This window comes from Cetorhinus maximus, chromosome 3 (genome assembly GCF_964194155.1).
Source record: "Cetorhinus maximus chromosome 3, sCetMax3.hap1.1, whole genome shotgun sequence".
NCBI classification, from domain to species: Eukaryota; Metazoa; Chordata; class Chondrichthyes; order Lamniformes; family Cetorhinidae; genus Cetorhinus; species Cetorhinus maximus.
The window spans coordinates 94689721-94708618 of record NC_135881.1 but is presented as its reverse complement, the minus strand read 5'-3'; the positions used below and the strand labels follow the sequence as shown (position 1 = coordinate 94708618).

The following is an 18898-nucleotide window of genomic DNA, read 5'->3' as shown; positions in this document are numbered from 1 at the left end:
CTGGAGGGTCAGAGGAGGAAGGGGTTGTCCTGTACCTGACGAAGGGAAAAAATCCATCTTGCCCCTTGCTAACTGCAGCAGCAGTTGCTGCTCTGCTTGACCTCACATCCTTCTCCTGCAGACAGAGAGGGAATTACTAGGGCGATGCTGATGATCCTTCTGGTGAATTCTGTAAGGTGTCCGTTAAGGTAGAGCATAGCACAACGCACTCTTTTTAGGTATCGTCCTCCGTTTCTGCAGCCGTAGATGTGACTCCAGGATGGTATGTTGCCTCCCTGGTACAAGGGTCAAGGATGTCACTGAAAGGCTGCAGGGAATTCTAAAGGGGGAGGGCAAACAGACAGAGGCCGTGGTACGTATTGGTACCAATGACAGGTAGAAAGAGGGATGAGGTCCTGCAAGCAGAATTTAGGGAGCTAGGAAGCAGATTAAAAAACAGGACCTCAAAGGTAGTAATCTGGATTACTTCCGGTGCCACACGCTAATGAGTATAGAAATAGGTTAGTCCAGATGAATGTGTGGCTGGAGAGATGGTGCAGGAGGGAGGGCTTTAGATTTCTGGGACATTGGGACCGTTTCTGGGGCAGTGGGACCTGCACAAGGGTTGCACCTGAACCGGAATGGGACCAACATCCTTGTGGGGAGGTTTGCTAGTGCTGTTGGGGAGTGTTTAAACTAACTTGGCAGAGGGATGGGATCCTGAAAGGAGGTTCAGCAGGGGGAGATGCACAGCCAAAATTAGAAGAGAGAGCAAATGAGTCAGGAAGGTATAGAAATTATAGGCCAGTTAAGGCACAAGGGAGTTTGGCAAGGTGGGGTGGTATTTATTTTAATGCAAGGAATCTGACGAATAAGGCAGATGAGTTGAGGGCACAAACTAACACATGGATGTATGATGTCATTGCTGTCACTGAGACATGGTCGAAAGAGGGGCAGGATTGGCAGCTCAATATTCCAGGGTATAGGATCTTCAGGTGAGACAGGGAAGGAGGTAAAAGAGGAGGGGGTATCGCAGTATTGATCAAGGAATCAATTACAGCAGTAAAGAGGGATGACATCTTAGAAGGCTCCTCAAATGAAACCACATGGGTAGAACTTAAAAACAAAAAGGGAACAATCACTTTGCTGGGAGTGTACTATAGGCCCCCAAACAGAGAGAAATAGAAGAGCAGATATGTCGGCAAATTTCAGAAGTGTAAAAATAACAAGGTAGTAATAAAGGGGGAGTTCAACTTTCCCAACGTTAACTGGGTTAGTCATAGTGTGATAGGTTTAGAGGGAGTGGAATTCTTAAAATGCATCCAGGAGAGCTTCTTAAGCCAGAACGTAGAAGGTCCTACAAGAGAGCGGGCGATCCTGGACTTAATTTTAAAGAATGAAGCCGGACAAGTGGTAGAGACATCAGTGGGGGAGCATTTTGCAGGTAGTGATCATAACACCATTGGATTCAAGGCTGTTATGGAAAAGGGCAAGGTTGGGCCAGAAATCAGAGTTCTAAATTGAGGGAAGGCCGATTTTAATAGGATCAGATCTGACTTGGCCAGAGTGGACTGGGAGCAGCTACTTTTAGGTAAACCTGCATCAGAGCAGTGGGACTCATTCAAGAAGGAAATAGGGAGGGTACAGGGCCAACATATTCTAGTAAAGACAAAGGGTGTGACCAACAAATCCAGGGAACCCTGGATGTGGAAGGATATACAAGATTGGTTAAAGAGGAAAAGGGAGACCTGTGTCATATACCGAGGGCTCAAAACAGCGGAAGCTCTAGATGAGTATAGAATGTGATGGGGGGGGGAACTTAAAAAGGAAATTAGGAGAGCAAAAAGGGGGCATGAAAAAACATTTGCAGGTCATACAAAAGAAAAATCCAAAGTTATTTTGTAAGTACATTAAGAGCAAGAGAATAACTAGGGAAAGAGTAGGGCCCATTAAGGACCATAATGGTAATTTGTGTCTGGAGCCAGAAGACGTAGGTAGGGTTCTAAATGAATACTTTGTGTCGGTGTACGCAAGTAAGAGGGACGACGTGGGTATGGAAATCAGGCAGAAGGACTGTGGTATAATTAAAGAAATTAGCATAGAAAGGGAGGAGGTTCTAAGTGGCCCGACAGGCTTAAAAGTAGATAAATCTCCAGGCCCGGATGAAATGTATCCCTGCCTGTTGAGTGAGGCAAGGGAGGAGATAGCAGGGGTGCTGGCAATAATTTTCAGTACCTCTCTGGCCACAGGAGAGGTGCCAGAGGGCTGGAGGACAGCCAATGTGGTACCGTTATTCAAGAAGGGAGGAAGGGATAAACCAGGTAACTACAGTCCAGTAAGTCTAACCTTAGTGGTGAGGAAATTATTGGAAACAATTCTGAGGGACAGAATTAATCTACACTTGGAGAGGCAGGGGTTAATCAAGGACCATCAACATGGTTTTATTAAGGGGAGGTCATGTCTGACCAATTTGATTGAATTTTTTAAAGAGCTGACCAGGTGTGTAGATGAGCGCAATGCATTTGATGTAGTCTACTTGGACTTCAGCAAGGCTTTTGATAAGGTCCCGCATGGGAGACTGATAACGAAGGTAAGAGCCCATGGGAGCCAGGGTAATTTGGCAAATTGGATCCAGAATTGGCTGAGTGGCAGGAAGCAGAGAGTCATGGTCGAGGGGTGTTTTTGTGACAGGATGCCTGTGTCCAGTGGGATTCCACAGGGATAGGTGTTGGGCCCCTTGCTGTTTGTGGTATATATAAACGATTTAGACTTGAGTGTAGGAGGGTTGATCAGTAAGTTCGCAGATGACATGAAAATTGGTGGGGTGGGAAATAGTGAGGAGGATAGTCTTAGATTACAGGAGGCTATAGACGGGCTGGTCAGATGGGCTGATCGGTGGCAAATGGAATTTAATCCGGATAAGTGTGAGGTGATGGCACTTGGGCAGCACAAAGAAGGCACGGGAATACACGATGAATGGTAGGACCCTGGGAAGTATCGAGGATCAAAGGGACCTTGGTGTGCCTTAAGATAGTGGGACAGGTAGGTAAGGTGGTTAAGAAGGCGCATGGGATACTTGCCTTTATTAGCCGAGGCATAGAATATAAGAGCAGGGAGGTTATGCTGGAACTGTATAAAACGCTGGTTAAGCCACAGCTAGATTATTGTGTGCAGTTCTGGAATCCGCATTATAAGAATGATAAGAATGTGATTGCACTGGAGAGAGTGCAGAGGAGATTTACCAGGATGTTGCCTGGGCTGGAGAGTTTTCATTATGAGGAGAGATTGGATAGACTGGGGTTATTTTCCCTGGAGCAGAGGAGATTGAGGGGGGACATGTTTGAGATGTATAAAATTATGAGGGGCATAGATAGGGTAGACAGGAAGGAATTTTTCCCCTTGGTGGAGGGATCAATAACCAGGGGGCATAGATTCGAGGTAAGGGGTAGGAGGTTTAGAGAGGATGTGAGGAAGAATTTTTTCACCCAGGGGGTGTTGGGAATCTGGAACTCGCTGCCTGAAAGGGTGGTAGAGGCAGAAACCCTCATAACATTTAAGAAGTATTTGGCTGTGCACTTGCGATGCCATGGCATACAAGGCTATGGGCCTAATGCTGGAAAATGGGATTAGAATAGTTAGGTACTTGTTTGACCGGTGCAGAAGGGCCTTTTTCTGTCCTGTAGACCTCTATGACTATGATTTCCAGAGCAAATTTTGATAGTGTTGATGAACTCTTTACAAAATATCCCAGGAAGTCTCATATCAAAAATCTGCCCACTTACATCCATGTCTGAAGAAAGTACGCGCTGTGTCTTCAGCAGCAATTGAACAGTAAAAGATTATATACTTCTAAGCAGCATTCAATCCTCTGCAATAACTAGTTTACCACAAATCAAATTGTCATTGTTGGGCGTGGATGTTGGATCAGGTGTTAGCCAGAAAAATGCCATGTACTTCCTTAACATGTGTTAGGAGGCAATCAACCCCTTTTCAATGCCTCAGGTAGCCATTCAACTCCTTAAAAAGGTGTCATCTTGTGACAAGCACTGGGTAGATTGCCATTTTAGCTTAACACCCCACCTTGTCCACCTCAAGGCCCTTTAGCACCTAAAGTATCTTGGGGAATTTGCCCCCTTAGAATTACTGTTTCTTCCTAACCACCTGCAGAAAGCTCCAAAAAGAGATTGAATATTTTCCTGGAGCAAGAAAATAAGGCAAGCCATTGTAATCTATTTCCAGTTGACCCGTGCAAAACTACTTTGGCATGGACTTGAGAATGTGTTGCCTTGCTGCCCTTTGAATGAGATGATGGTATATCATAGTTGGAGAAGCTAACTTGCAGAATTATTGTATACTTAATCGATGAAGACCACAGCAATATTTCCACCCTCTCCTAACCAATTGAAAATGATACCAAATTAAAGTGCAACAGTGAAGATAAATGCAGGTCAGCACTAACTTTTATACATTTGGAAATACCGGGGATGATAAATTTCCACTTTTGACAGAATTCTGACTTTTTGATTATCGAATTCCACCCTTTGAAATGTTTCTCCAACCCCCGCCTCCCCCTCCTCATAGCCCTTTGCTTCCCTTCACATGTACGTAATCCAGCACAGGTTTTGTTCCACTCTTGCCTGATTTCGCACATTGCCAGTGCTGATTGCCTGCTTTGAAGATCGCCAAAACAGTTATTGGCCGAGTAGTATATGCCAAATTCCCCAGATCCTAGCTCCTTTCTTGCCTCATGAGGAGAGGCCTGTTTGTTGGGCGTTAGTGCTGGGTTTTGCTGTTGTACAAGCAGAGGATGCAGTGGGCACTTTCTTCATAACTGGATGGAAGTGAGTGAATTTAAATAAAGGGTTTTAGCCAATACTGAACACACAAACTGCTGAACCAGAAAAGGACCCCAGGAATGGTGGTGTTCATAGATGCATAGAAATTAGGTGCAGGAGTAGGCCATTCGGCCCTTCGAGCCTGCTCCACCATTTATCATGATCATGGCTGATCATCCAACTAAATAGCCTGCTCCTGCTTTCTCCCCATATCTTTTGATCCCTTTTACCCCAAGATCTATATCTAACTCCTTCTTGAAAACATACAATGTTTTGGCCTCGACTACTTTCTGTTATAACAAATTCCACTGGCTCACTGGGTGAAGAAATTTCTTCTCATCTCAGTCCTAAATGGCCTACCATGTATCCTTAGACTGTGACCCCTAGTTCTGGACTCCCCCACCATCAGGAACATCCTTCCTGCATCTACCCTGTCTAGCCCTGTTAGAACCCCCTCCTCATTCTCCTAAACTCCAGCGAATATAATCCTAACCGACTCAATCTCTCCTCATATGTCGGTCCCGCCATCCCAGGAATCAGTCTGGTAACCCTTCGCTGCACTCCCTTGATAGCAAGAACATCCTTCCTCAGATAAGGAGACCAAAACTGCAGACAATATTCCAGGTGTGGTCTCACCAAGGCATTGTATAATTGCAGCAAGACATCTCTGCTCCTGTACTCAAATCGCCTCGCTATAAAGGCCAACATACCATTTGCCACCTTTACCGCCTGCTGCACCTGCATGCTTACCTTCAACGACTGTTGTACGAGGACACCCAGGTCTCGTTGTATATTTACCTCTCGCAATTTATAGCCATTCAGATAATAACCTGCCTTCCTGTTTTTGCTACCAAAGTGGGTAACCTCACATTTATCTACATTATTCTGCATCTGCCATGCATTTGCCCACTCACTTAGCTTGTCCAAATCACACTGAAGCATCTCTGCATCCTCCTCACAGCTCACCCTCCCACCCAGCTTTGTGTCATCTGCAAATTTGGAGATATTACATTTAGTTCCGTCATCTAAATCATTAATATATATTGTGAATAGCTGGGGTCCCAGCACCGATCCCTGCGGTACCCCACTAGTCACTGCCTGCCATTCAGAAAAAGACCCGTTTATTCCTACTCTTTGTTTTCTGTCTGCCAACCAGTTTTCTATCCATCTCAATACACTACCCTCAATCCCACACGCTTTAATTTTACACGCCAATCTCTTATGTGGGACTTTATCAAAAACCTTCTGAAAGTCCAAATAAACCACATCCCCCTCATCAACTCTACTAGTTACATTCTCGAAAAATTCCTGTAGATTTGTCAAGCATGATTTCCCTTTCATAAATCCATGCTGACCCTGTCCGATTCTGCCACTGTTTTCCAATTGCTCAGCTATTAAATCTTTTATAATGGACTCTAGAATTTTCCCCACTACCAACGTCAGGCTGGCTGGTCTATAATTACCTGTTTTCTCTCTACCTCCCTTTTTAAATAATGAGGTTACGTTAGCTGCCCTCCAATCTGTAGGAACTGTTCCAGAGTCTATAGAATCTGGGAAGATGACCACCAATGCATCCACTATTTCTAGGGGCATTCCCTTAAGTACTCTGGGATATAGATTATCAGGCCCTGGGGATTTATCAGCCTTCAACCCCATCAATTTCCCCAACACCATTTCCCTACTAATACTAATTTCTTTCAGTTCCCCTCTCTCACTATACCCTGTGTTCCCCAATATTTCTGGTATGTTATTTGTGTCTTCCTTTGTGAAGACACAACCAAAGTATGTATTTAGTTGGTCAGCCATTTCTTTGTTCCCCATTATAAATTCCCCTGTTTCTGACTGTAAGGGACCTACATTTGTCTTCACCGATCTTTTTCTCTTCACATACCTATAGAAACTTTTACAGTCAGTTTTTATGTTCCCCGCAAGCTTGCCCTCGTACTCTATTTTCCCCTTCTTAATAATCCCTTGGTCCTCCTTTGCTGAATTCTAAAGTGCTCCCAATCCTCAGGTCTGTTGTTTTTTCTGGCCAAATTGTATGCCTTTTCCTTGGATCTAATACTATCTCTAATTTCCATTGTAAGCCATGGTTTGGCCACCTTTCCATTGTAAGCCATGGTTTGGCCAGACAGGAATAAACAATTGTTGCAGTTCAGCCATGCGCTCTTTGAATATTTGCCATGGCCTATCCATCGTCACCCCTTTAAGTAACGTTTCCCAATCCATCATAGCCAACTGGCACCTCATACCATCGTAGTTTCCTTTATTAAGATTCAGGACCCTAGTCTCAGAATCAACTACATCACTCCCCATCATGATGAAAAATTCTATCATATTATGGTCACTCATCCCCAAGGGGCCTCGCACAACTAGATTGCCAATTATTCCTTTCTCATTACATAATACCCAGTCTAAGATGGCCTGTTCTCTAGTTGGTTCCTCAACGTATTGGTCCAGAAAACCATCCCGTATACACTCCAGGAATTACTTCTCTACGGTATTTTTGCTAATTTGATTTGTCCAATCTGTATGCAGATAAAAGTCACCCATAATTACAGATGTTCCTTTATTACATACATCTCTAATTTCCTGTTTATTGCCATTCGCAACGTCACCACTACAGTGTGGTGGTCTGTGTACAACTCCCACTAACGTTTTTTGCCCCTTAGTGTTTCTCAGCTGTACCCATACAGATTCCGCATTGTCGGAGCTAATATCTTTCCTCGCTATTGCGTTAATTTCCTCTTTAACCAGCAGTGCAACTCCACCACCTTTTCTTTTTTGTCTGTCCTTCCTAAATACTGAATACCCCTGGATGTTCAGTTCCCATCCCTGGCCACCCTGCAGCCATGTCTCCGTAATCCTGACTATATCATACCTGTTTACATCTATTTGCACGGTTAATTCATCCACTTTATTGCGAATGCTCCTCACGTTAAGGCACAAAGCCTTAAGGCTTGTCTTTTAAACATTAATTGTCCCGCATTTTTCACTGAGGTCCTGTTTGATTCTCGCCCTTAATTTCTCTGCCTTTCACTTTCCCTATTCCCCTTTCTGTCTTTTGTTCTTGCCCTTGATTCCCCCTCCTCTGACTCCTTTGCATAGGTTCCCATCCCTCTACCATTTTAAATTTAAACCCTCCCCAGCCACTCTAGCAAATATTCCCCCTAGGACATCAGTCCCGGTCCTGCTCAGGTGTAACCCGTCCACTTTGTACTGGTCCCACCTCCCCCAGAACTGGTCCCAATGTCCCAGGAATCTGAAACCCTCCCCCTCACACCATCTCTTCAGCCACGTATTCATCCAATATATCCTACTATTTCTACTCTGACTAGCACGTGACAGTGGTAGTAATCCTGAGATCACTACCTTTTGATGTCCTACTTTTCAACTTACTTCCTAACTCCCTATATTCTGCTTTTAGGACCTCGTCCCTTTTTTTTACCTATGTCATTTGTACCAATGTGTACCACGACCACTGGCTGTTCACCCTCCCCCTTCAGAATGTCCCCTAGCCGCTCTGAGACATCCTTGACCCTAGCACCAGGGAAGCAACATACCATCCTGGAGTCTTGTTTGCAGCACAGAAACGCCTAGCTATTCCCCTTACAATTGAATCCCCTAGAACTATTGCATTCCCACATTTTTTACTCCTCCCCTGTATAACAGAGCCAACTGTGGTGCAACGAATTTCAGAATCACAGAATCAGTTTGGCAGTTGCTGCTTTCTCCTGACAGGCCATTCCCCTCAACAGTATCCAAAGCAGTATATCTGTTTTGCAGGGGAATAGCCACAGGAGATTCCTGCACTGTCTGCCTAGTCCTCTTGCTCTGCCTGGTGGTCACCCATTCCCTTCCTGCCTGTGGACTCTTAGCCTCCGGTGTGACCACCTTTCTGTACGTGCTACCTACGATACTCTCCGCCTCGCGGATGCTCCACAGTCTCCCCAGCCGCCGCCCCAGCTCCAAAACCCAGGCTTCCAGGAGCTGCAGCTGGAGACACTTCCCGCACACATGCTAGCCTCGGGCACTGGAAATGTTCCCGGCTTCCCACATAGAGCAGGAGGAGCACACCACGGCTTTGAGCTCTCCTGCCATGACTTACCCCTTTAAATTAAATTAAACCTTATGGAAGATACTTAATATCAAATAATATCAATTACTCTAGGGCCATTCTTCCCTGCTCTTCGCTGTTACAGAATGTAGCCTTTACAACAATGAACCACAAAATAAGACCTTAAAAACTAGAAGCGATAAAAGTAGTAAATACTTACCCGACCGTACTCACGGTATTCAAAGCATCACCTCGCTCCCTCGTCACCGAACTCCTTCAGCCACCAAACTCCAACTTAAGCACTCTACTGTAGCCCAAAGCAGCACTCCAGTTCCATGGCCCTGAGCCATGTGCTGGCCCGACATGAGCACCTGTTCTTGTTGGCTGTCAAATGAAGGACGCACAGCCCACTCTCATCATTTGGTATCGCTGAAACTTTGGTAGGGTTCATATTCTATACTTGTTATAATGAGGGAACTGGAAAGTCAGCATCCTGGCCAGATCAGGTGGCTGTTAAATTGGGACTCCAAAAATGAGCTGAACTGCATTCATCTCACGGTACATTAACAGTTCTGATGCATTCAGATGTTACTTTGTGATGTTCAAAAGTTTTTAAGCCCAAAGATACCAGTTTACAGTAGTTAATAGGGGACAAAACTAATTAAACCAGTGGTCATTAAATGGTTGGCATGCTTATCCAGAATGTGGTCAGATATGAATATTTCCCATGATTTTGTGAATTTCCCTATTGACCTGTTTTGAAGTTGTTCATAAAATGTCCTCCTGAGCAACCGTACATTGAGAAAACATTATGAGCAATTTGACTAGAAATTGTCTTTAACCACCCGCAAATATACAGATGAAAATGCTTTCCTATAATAAAATATAACTTTACTCACAATGCAGACGTGATTTACTCTTTGATGATTTTACGGGGTCTCCGATTTTCCCTTTTGTTTCAATGATTCCTGTGCAGGTTAATATTTATAATTTACAATGTACTATTTCTAATGTTTACATTGTCAAGATAAAAATCTCTAGCCTTAGGACTTAAACATGCACCGTTATCTTGTCTACCTGAGAAGGTATCTAACTTAGGGATGTGATGACTACTTGTTCACTCCACCAATACAAACTAAGCTTGATGACATTTTCAAGGGCTAAGTCTCCCTCGATCCAATGTTTCTACCTCTCTTTCTTTGTGACCCTCCATAAATCTACCTCTGACCAAGCATTTAGTCACCCATCCTAATATTTTTTGTTTTGCACTGGTGTCAATTTTTCTCTTATGCTTATGTGAAGCTCTTTTTTTTCTTACTTTAAAGGCATAGATGCAAGTTGTTCTTAAGCGGCATGATAGATTTGAGTCACTCCTTTTATACCTCGGATCGACTAAAAGGCAAAACAAAATGAAAGTTAGTTAAAATAGTGTTTGTAAAACTTTGACACTGAAAGATTTATGAATAAGTTTTCATGGTCACATTCTGTTGTATGGACTTCATCCTATATTACATTCACTAACTGCATTGAATGTTGAACTGCTGAGGTCACTTTGGTGATTATATACAAATGCATTGATCCAGTCTTTTTGAAAGTAGAAAATAAGTAAATGGAAAACTAATGTTTTACCCACTTGAGGTCTAATAATTCCATCCATCTGAAATGGCCTCAAAGCATTTGCATTTCACTACAGATCATTAGAAATGCAATAATTTTCCAGCCCCTCGTGCTGCAGTGACTTTGCCACATTGACCTATAATGTGAACATTATTGCTTGTCTCAGAATTTTCAGACCGTATTGCCCTTGAGCACGCTCGTTCCTGAAATAATAAATGGTTTCTTTTTTTTATCCAGGGCAAACAGCAGAAGAAAAGTCGTTGCTATCCCCCAATGAACCGGGAACATCGCAGAATCATTCATGAGCTGGCTGAAGTCTATAGTGTTGAAAGTGTCAGTTATGACAGTGAACCCAAGCGTAATGTTGTTATAACTGCTGTGAAGTGAGTGTTGGTGATGCTAAAGCTCTCTTTCATTTTTTCTTTCTCTTTTCCACCTTCCTGACACAAAGAAAAATGGAATTATATTTTTCTGTTTGCTTGATGCATGGGAACCAGTTTGCTCAGTGGAAGAAATATTTATCTTTCCTTTCGAGGGTAAATTGATTCTAGATGAAATGAGTTCTGACAGTTTAGTCCCTACTGGGCATAGGCCCACAGCACTAAACTATCCCCGACTCAGCAGTGATTGGCAATCTCTAAGGCCACAGGAAGATTGCAGTCAGAAATGGAAAAATTTCACATGAGTATGGAAGGCACTTTCTAAAGTTAGTATAGCGACACATTGTTAACTGATTTAAGAACAGCTTGACTAGTCATTTATTTCATTGCTGTTTGACACACCTTGCTGTACACAACTCTGATATAAGGTTGCCGTTGTCTAAAGATCTCTTGAAAGCAGTGATAAAGTAGCTGACTGAATAAGTGGAGGTGATCAGAAAAGTTTGTTGAAAAAGCAGGCTGGTTATAATGGCAAACTTAATTTTCACAAACTGGGCAAAGCAGAACAGATCAAGTACCAAAGGCAGCAAATTTCTGTGTGTATTTGAGATACAGATAGTAGAATTTTAAAAAAGCACAAGGAAGCGAAGAAATGATTGTGGACATGCTGATAGCTTTAATATTAATGGCTTTAATATTAATGCTAATGTTGTCTCCTTTCTGTGTGCTGGACCTTCCACACAATGGGTGGAATTGTAAAAGTAGACATTTGGACTAATCAATTACTCCCAGGTTGGTTCTTTCAGTCTGGTAAACCATAAGGAAGAGACTGCAGTTTCTACCTGGTTATATTTTCTGCTAAAAAGCAAAGTTTGATCATGATTTATGTTCTAGCTTTATCTCATTATTTCAACAAATCACCTTTCTTCCCAGAGGAAAATCTGTGTGTCCAAATGTTTCACTGACTTCATTGATTGAAAGAGAGATGGCAGCAAGACCACCACCACCAATCGCACATTACAGGCAGCAGGCACTTAAGTAAGTACCATGATGAGCACCAATGTCAGTCTGGCAATTCACAGGAAAGTGCTCTTGTGTGCAAAACCAAGCTAGATCTTTAACAAAGAAAACTCAACTATGTAAAATAATATATTTTTGTGGTTTCCTCTGCACATTACTGGAGTCAGACTAGGAATGAGTCACAGAAAGGTGATTTCTCAAGGCATTTCCCATATCTGCGTCATGTACAAGTGGCACTTTTGCTAAAAAGAAAAAAAGATATCAGTGATGGCAGGCCAGGCATCCATCCCTGCTGCATCAGTGGAAGCAATAGAATATCCATCCAGTGTTGATAACCAAAAGCCAACTCAAGCCTGATCAACACCCAAACCATATCGATTTCAACAATCTGATTGAAGACTTTTTGCCAAGCAATCTCCATCTTCCTGATCTAAACTATAGCACAAAACCAAAATCTCGTAAGATACCTTCACAACTACATCCATTAGGAAGGGTTCTCCCTGAACCTATTAGTTTCTCACCAGCTCACCTGATATGTTAGGTAGTATTAAGTTGAAATTCGGATAATCATCTTTTGCACACCTCACGGGGCTCAGACCTCAACTGCAGATGATCATGTGGTGACATCACAATGTAGTTAAGGACTGTTGAGTTCCTCAACCTTTTGCCGGAGTCCTTAACCTCTTCCTCGCTACCTTCCACGTTGAAGAATTTGTTCAGTGGTACTTGACTAAACAAACCTTAATTCTTTCTACATTCCATTGTAAAGTTGCTGCATTCACCACACCCATTTGTTTTCATTTCTTGGAAATGCAGTTATGATTTGTTCGTGTAAGAAACCCAGTTAAGAGCCTTAGCTCAGACAAACAATTTGTTGATCCCGTTGGATTTTATGTATGCTTTAGCATTCTGAAGAATGTAGCTGATCTCCAGTAGTTCAACGTGTGACCTTGGACAACAAATGTCACCAAGTTATTCAATTTAGGGAATATCATAATTGAGCGTAACCCTTTCTACACCCTGGGTCCAATGCCTGTCATTTATAGATAAGATTTCTAAGTAACAGCCAGGGTCAGGAATGAGCGATAGCCTTCCCCACCATGATCCAGCTTTGGAATGTTGAGATCAAATGAAATCTGCACTGGCTGTGCACAGATAATCTAGCAAAGTCTAGGGATCTTTAAAACTTGCCTCCATTCATGTTTATCAATTTGCCTTTACTAATTTAGCCCCACCAGTTGGGATCTTAATCTGTTCCTGCATACATTAATGGACTCTCTTTCAAACCTCTCAGTACTGATGACCTTAATTTTCTGACTTGAAAAACTTTAATGTCTCTGGTTATAGCTCATTGGCTTAATAACATATAGTTACTAGTCATTTGGAAGGAGTAATTTGACAAGGAAGTATTCAATGAATGGCATGACACTAGGAACAAAGGGACCTTGGCGTGTGTGTCCATAGATCTCTGAAGGCGGAGGGGCATGTTAGTGGGGTGGTGAAAAAGGCATATGGGACACTTGCCTTTATCAATCGAGGCATAGATTACAAAAGTAGGGAGATCATGTTGGAGTTGTATAGAACCTTGGTGAGGCCACAGCTGGAGTACTGTGTGCAGTTCTGGTCGCCACATTATAGGAAGGATGTGATTGCACTGGAGGGGGTGCAGAGGAGATTCACCAGGATGTTGCCTGGGATGAAACATTTAAGTTATGAAGAGAGGTTGAATAGACTTGGGTTGTTTTCGTTGGAGCAGAGAAGACTGAGGGGCGACCTGATCGAGGTGTACAAGATTGAGGAGCATGGACAGGGTGGATAGGGAGCAGCTGTTCCCCTTAGTTGAAGGGTTAGTCACGAGGGGACGTAAGTTCAAGGTGAGGGGCAGGAGGTTTAGCGGAGATGTGAGGAAAAGCTTTTTTACCCAGAGGGTGGTGACAGTCTGGAATGCGCTGCCTGGGAGGGTGGTGGAGGCGGGTTGCCTCACATCCTTTAAAAAGTACCTGAATGAGCACTTGGCACGTCATAACATTCAAGGCTATGGGCCAAGTGCTGGTAAATGGGATTAGGTAGGTCAGGTGTTTCTCACATGCCGGTGCAGACTCAATGGGCCAAAGGGCCTCTTCTGCACTGAGAGATTCTGTGATTTACTTGACATTCTGACCAACTGTCTTTTCATCATGCCTCTTTTCTGCCAAGATAACTTCCCATTTATTGCTGCACTATGAATCTGAATTGAATGATACTTCAATTGTGTGGACGTAGAGCCTGGGCCCTTCAAGCTGACTTACCAGACACCTCTAGCTGTTATCATCCCAAGGCTCTAAGAAGACCACTTCCCAAACAAAAACTTGAAAACTGGGTAGAGGGAGACATTTTTCACTTACCACCTTTGGAATTTCAATGACTTCATAAACAGTTCTACTGATGCTAAAACAAACTCTTCCACATCCTTAAAACAAGTGTCCATTAACAAAATTGGTTAAGCTGCTTTATGTAGCAACTTGCATACATTTACTAAATATTATTACTTAGGCCTAACAGCCATGGATGATATTTTGGTCAGCCCTAGTTAATGATTGGGAAGAGTATCCATTTTCCTTGACGGAAGCACTGCTGCATTGATCTTTAAAGGGTATGGAAGGTGCTGAAAGGAGGAGGGTCATAATTTTGCATAATTCTATCTTAATTTTTTGAGGACACGTGCCAAATATTGAATTTCCACCTGGCCATCTCCCAAGGCCTTATAGGGAGTTAACAAAATTATTTGTAATCTTCTCCATACTTTCAACATGGGACAAATTAAATTCCAACTTGTGGGTGGAGCTCTTCTATCATGCAAGAACCATCTGGATCGGTGCTTTTGACTTCACCTTATGCCATGATCAGGATTATCGTTCCCTCCTATGATTTCCCCAGAATATGATCTAGGCCATAAAGTGCAACTCAGCAAAGGTTGCCTGTGGCCTGTGAGAAACGGAATGAAATTCAATCCACAAGGGTACTAAGTTAAGTGTTCCAGAATCTGGGATGTGCGCACAGTGCTGCAAATATATCCCAACCCTAACCTTCACTCATATCCTAAGATTATTTTTTAAAAAGACACATTTTCAACCTGTGAAATTGTGTAGTTAAACAACTTTCCAGCAGAGCAGACCTCTCTTATTCTGGCCTGGATTTCAAACTTCTGCTGCAGATTTGATGGGCTGTGACAAAAGCCTCTCCTTTCCAAAGCTGTTGCTTGTTAGTGTTGTTCACTGAACTGATTGGGCAGCTACATATTTTCAGCGATTTAGAATTCCAGGTTAACTGAAGTTGTGAAATTTGTTGATGCAAATCTCCATGTAGAAGCAACCTGGTTCATAGACTACAACTATATGGCATTTTCAATCCATGTAGCAATCTGAAAATAATTAAAACCTAAGGTGTATTTGTAAACATGTCTCGTTTTAAAATTGTATCCATATGTATCGTGAAATTACAACAAAATATATACCACAACATGAGAGGTGCATTTATGCTTTTTCCCCCTCCGCTTTCAGATTCTTAATTTTGCAACTAAATTTCAGGAACAAAAATTAAGTAATGTTTAGCTAAATGCGGAGCAGAAACAGACCATCGAGCCTGCCCCACCATACAATGTGATCATGGCTGATCTTGAGCTTCAACTTCACTTTCCGCCACTCCATACATATCCTTTAATTCCCTGAAAGACCAAAAATCTGCCCATCTCAGCCTTTAATGCATTGAATGTTGGAGCATCCACAACCACCTGGGTTGAGTGAAGAAATGTCTCCTCACCTCAGTCCTGAATAATCATCCCCTTATCCTGAGACTGTGCTGCTGTGCTTTAGATTCCCCAGCCAGCAGAAATAACCTCTGTGTCTACCCTGTCAAGCCCCTTCGCAAGCTTGTATGTTTCAATGAGATCGCCTATCATTCTTCTAAACTCTGGAGAATATAGACCCAATTTACTCAGCCACTCATCATAGCACATCCCTCGCATCCTGGGTACCAAAGTAGTGAACCTTTGTAGTTCTGCTTCCGGTGCAAGTATATCCTTCCTTAAATGTGAAGACTAAAACTACACACACTATTCCAGGTGTGGCCTCTCTAAAGTCCTCTGCAATTGTAGCAAGACTTATTTATTCCTGTGTTCCAATCCCAGAGGCCAACATGACATTTGCCTTCCTAATTGCTTGTGGTACCTATGTGCTAACTTTGAGTTCCTTGTGCGAGCACACCCAAGATCCTCTGAATATCAACATTTAGAAGTTTCACGTCTTTTAAAAATATTCTGTACTTCATTCTCACGATCAAAGTGAATACCCTCTCACTTCACCACATTATACTCCATCTGCCACTTTGCTGTCCACTCACTTAACCTGTCCATATCTCTTTGCAGCCTCTGTATCGTCCTCACAACTTACATTTCCACCTAGCTTTATATCCTCAACAAACTTAGATACATTACTCTGTCTCTTCATCTAAGTCATTAATATAAATTGCAATTAGGCGAGACCCCTAACTCTGATCCTTGCAACACTCCACTAGCCTCAACCTGCTAACTTGAAAATGCCCCATCTACTCTTTGCTTCCCATCTGCTAAGCAGTCCTCTATCCCTGCTGATATATTGCCCAACTCTATGAACCTTATCTTGCCTATCAACCTTTTGGTGTGGCACCTTATGAAGTGTGTTTTGGAAATCTGGGTATCCTATATCTGCTGGTTCCCTTTTATCTACCCTACTAATTACATCCTCAAAAAAAAACAACTTTCTAATTTTGTCAAACACATTTCCCCTTTGTAAGACCATGTTGATTTTGGCTGATCGTACAATGCTTTTCTAAGTGTATTGTTAAGACATCCATAATAATAGATTCCAGCACTTTCCCCACAACTGATGTCAAGCTGACTGGCCTTTAGTTCCCTGTTTTCTCTGTCCCTCCTTGAATAAATTTGATGCTTTCAATTTGCTAGGACCATTGCAGAATCTAGGGAATTTTGGAAAATCAAAGAACATCCACCATCTCCAGCTATCACTTTTAGAACCCTAGGATGTAGACCATCAGGTCCTGGGAATTTGTTGGAATTGAGTCCCTTAAGTTTTTCCAGTACTTTTTTTCTGCTGATATCACTTACCTTAATTTCCTCTTTAGCACCTAGGATACCCTCTATTTCTGGTATATAACGTGTCTTCTACTGTGAAGACATACAAAGTATTTGTTCAATTCATTTCTCCATTCCCCATGATAATTTCTCCTGTCTCTGAATCTAAGGGACCAATGTTTACTTTAGATACTCTCTTCCTTTTTATATATTTGTAAAAATTCATGACGAATTTGCTCTCATTCGATTTTTCCCTTTTTCAATCAACTTTTTTGGGGCACTTTGCTGGTTTCTGAGGCACTTCCAGTTATCAAAGATGCCACTATTCTTTGCAACATTATAAACCCCTTCTTTTAATTCAATTCTACTCTTAACTTCCTGACTGGACCTGACTCCCCTCATACCTATGTAATTGGCTTTGATTAAATTTATGATTCTTGTTTGTGATGGGCATGTGCCACTTTCAAACTTAACATGGAATTCAGTTGTATTATGATCACTAGTTCACAGCAGACCTTTTACTGTGAGATTACTAATTAACCTTGCCTCATTACACAATAGTAGATCTAAAAAACTTTATCCCCATTTGGTTCCACTACGTGTTGCTCCAGTAAACTGTCACAAAAGCATTCTAGAAACTCATCTTCTAGATCACCCTTACCAATTTGATTGGTCCAGTGTATCTGAAGATTAAAGTACCCCCCAATTATTACATTACCTTTGTTACACACTCCAATAATGAGCATTGAAAATATTGCGCAAGCTTTCAACATATATTACATAATGGAATGGAATTACATGATGCATAAGGAAACCAAGCTTACATGTTTTTGATTTGTTAATTAATTGCATTAACCAGAAGTGCATAAATTAAAATAATTTTTTGAAATCTTACAGGATTGACAATGGAACAGTCGCCCTGCAAAAGTCATTCAAGGAAGAACCAATAATTGATTACTTTGATGTACAGGACTAGAAAGTCATTTATTTTCAAATACATTTGAAGTGTTGGATCTCACATCCTCGAGAAATTGAGAGGCTGATAAGTAACCTGATCAGTAGTGAACAAAAAGGAATCAGTGAAGATTTGTAGGGAGATACAATTGTGTCAATCTATTAAACTTCAACCTGCATAATAAAGTAAGATGCTAGTCTCTGCTGTAGGATATCACTGTTGCATGAGATAAACACACAAGAAATGAAATCAAAATCTGTGGAATGAATTATGTATACCATGCATTTCTATCAGATGTGTTGCTGCTGTAGACGATGCTGAACAAAGGGTTAATATTGTTTTACCCTTGGTTTATGTTTTTGAAAGAAATCAACTTCAGTGTGATAATGTTCAAGGTGGTGTGTAATAATTGCACTCAATAAAGATGAAATTAATTTCAACAGATATAATTTACATTGTCTTTACAATGAGCTGTATGTGAATGAACCTTCTTCAGAAGCAAGGCCACGACAGTGAGATTAGTTACAAGCAGTTGAAACACAAAATAGATCCTTTACATGAAACCCAATTCTCTCCCCATTTGTTAACTTTTTTAAATGCCACCTTGGTGAGTGATTCAGGAAACCCAACATGAGATCCTTAGATAATATAATGACCCCTTTCGGATTTGATTGATTTTTTTCCGCTGACCCCAAACTCTCCCTGAAACTTTTGAGATATGCTTGAGTATTGTCCTAAAGAATTTGGCAGATCCCTGATACTCAATGCATGATCATATTGAATATCAGAAAGCTCTTCAGCTTGAATGCATTTTGAAGTTAAACGTCCAGAATCTCAGGTGTAGACAAGGTTAAGTGCAGCTAAAGCTTCTGGGTAGCATTCAGAGCAGTAGTTTTCCCCATCACCAATATAGACATTGTTTGATCCTGTCTATGCCAGAGGACTGAA

General features: G+C 42.0%; 1 protein-coding gene across 1 annotated transcript in view; it reads left to right on the top strand.

The window, feature by feature from the left end:
- Positions 1–18399, top strand: part of nfx1 (nuclear transcription factor, X-box binding 1) — a 99753-nt gene extending 81354 nt beyond the window's left edge. The window contains 3 exon segments of the mRNA XM_078538731.1: positions 10726–10871; positions 11802–11906; positions 17893–18399. Of these exon segments, the coding sequence (XP_078394857.1) occupies positions 10726–10871; positions 11802–11906; positions 17893–17971 (330 nt within the window). The 3' untranslated portion in view covers positions 17972–18399.
- Positions 18400–18898: the final 499 nt, after the last annotated feature.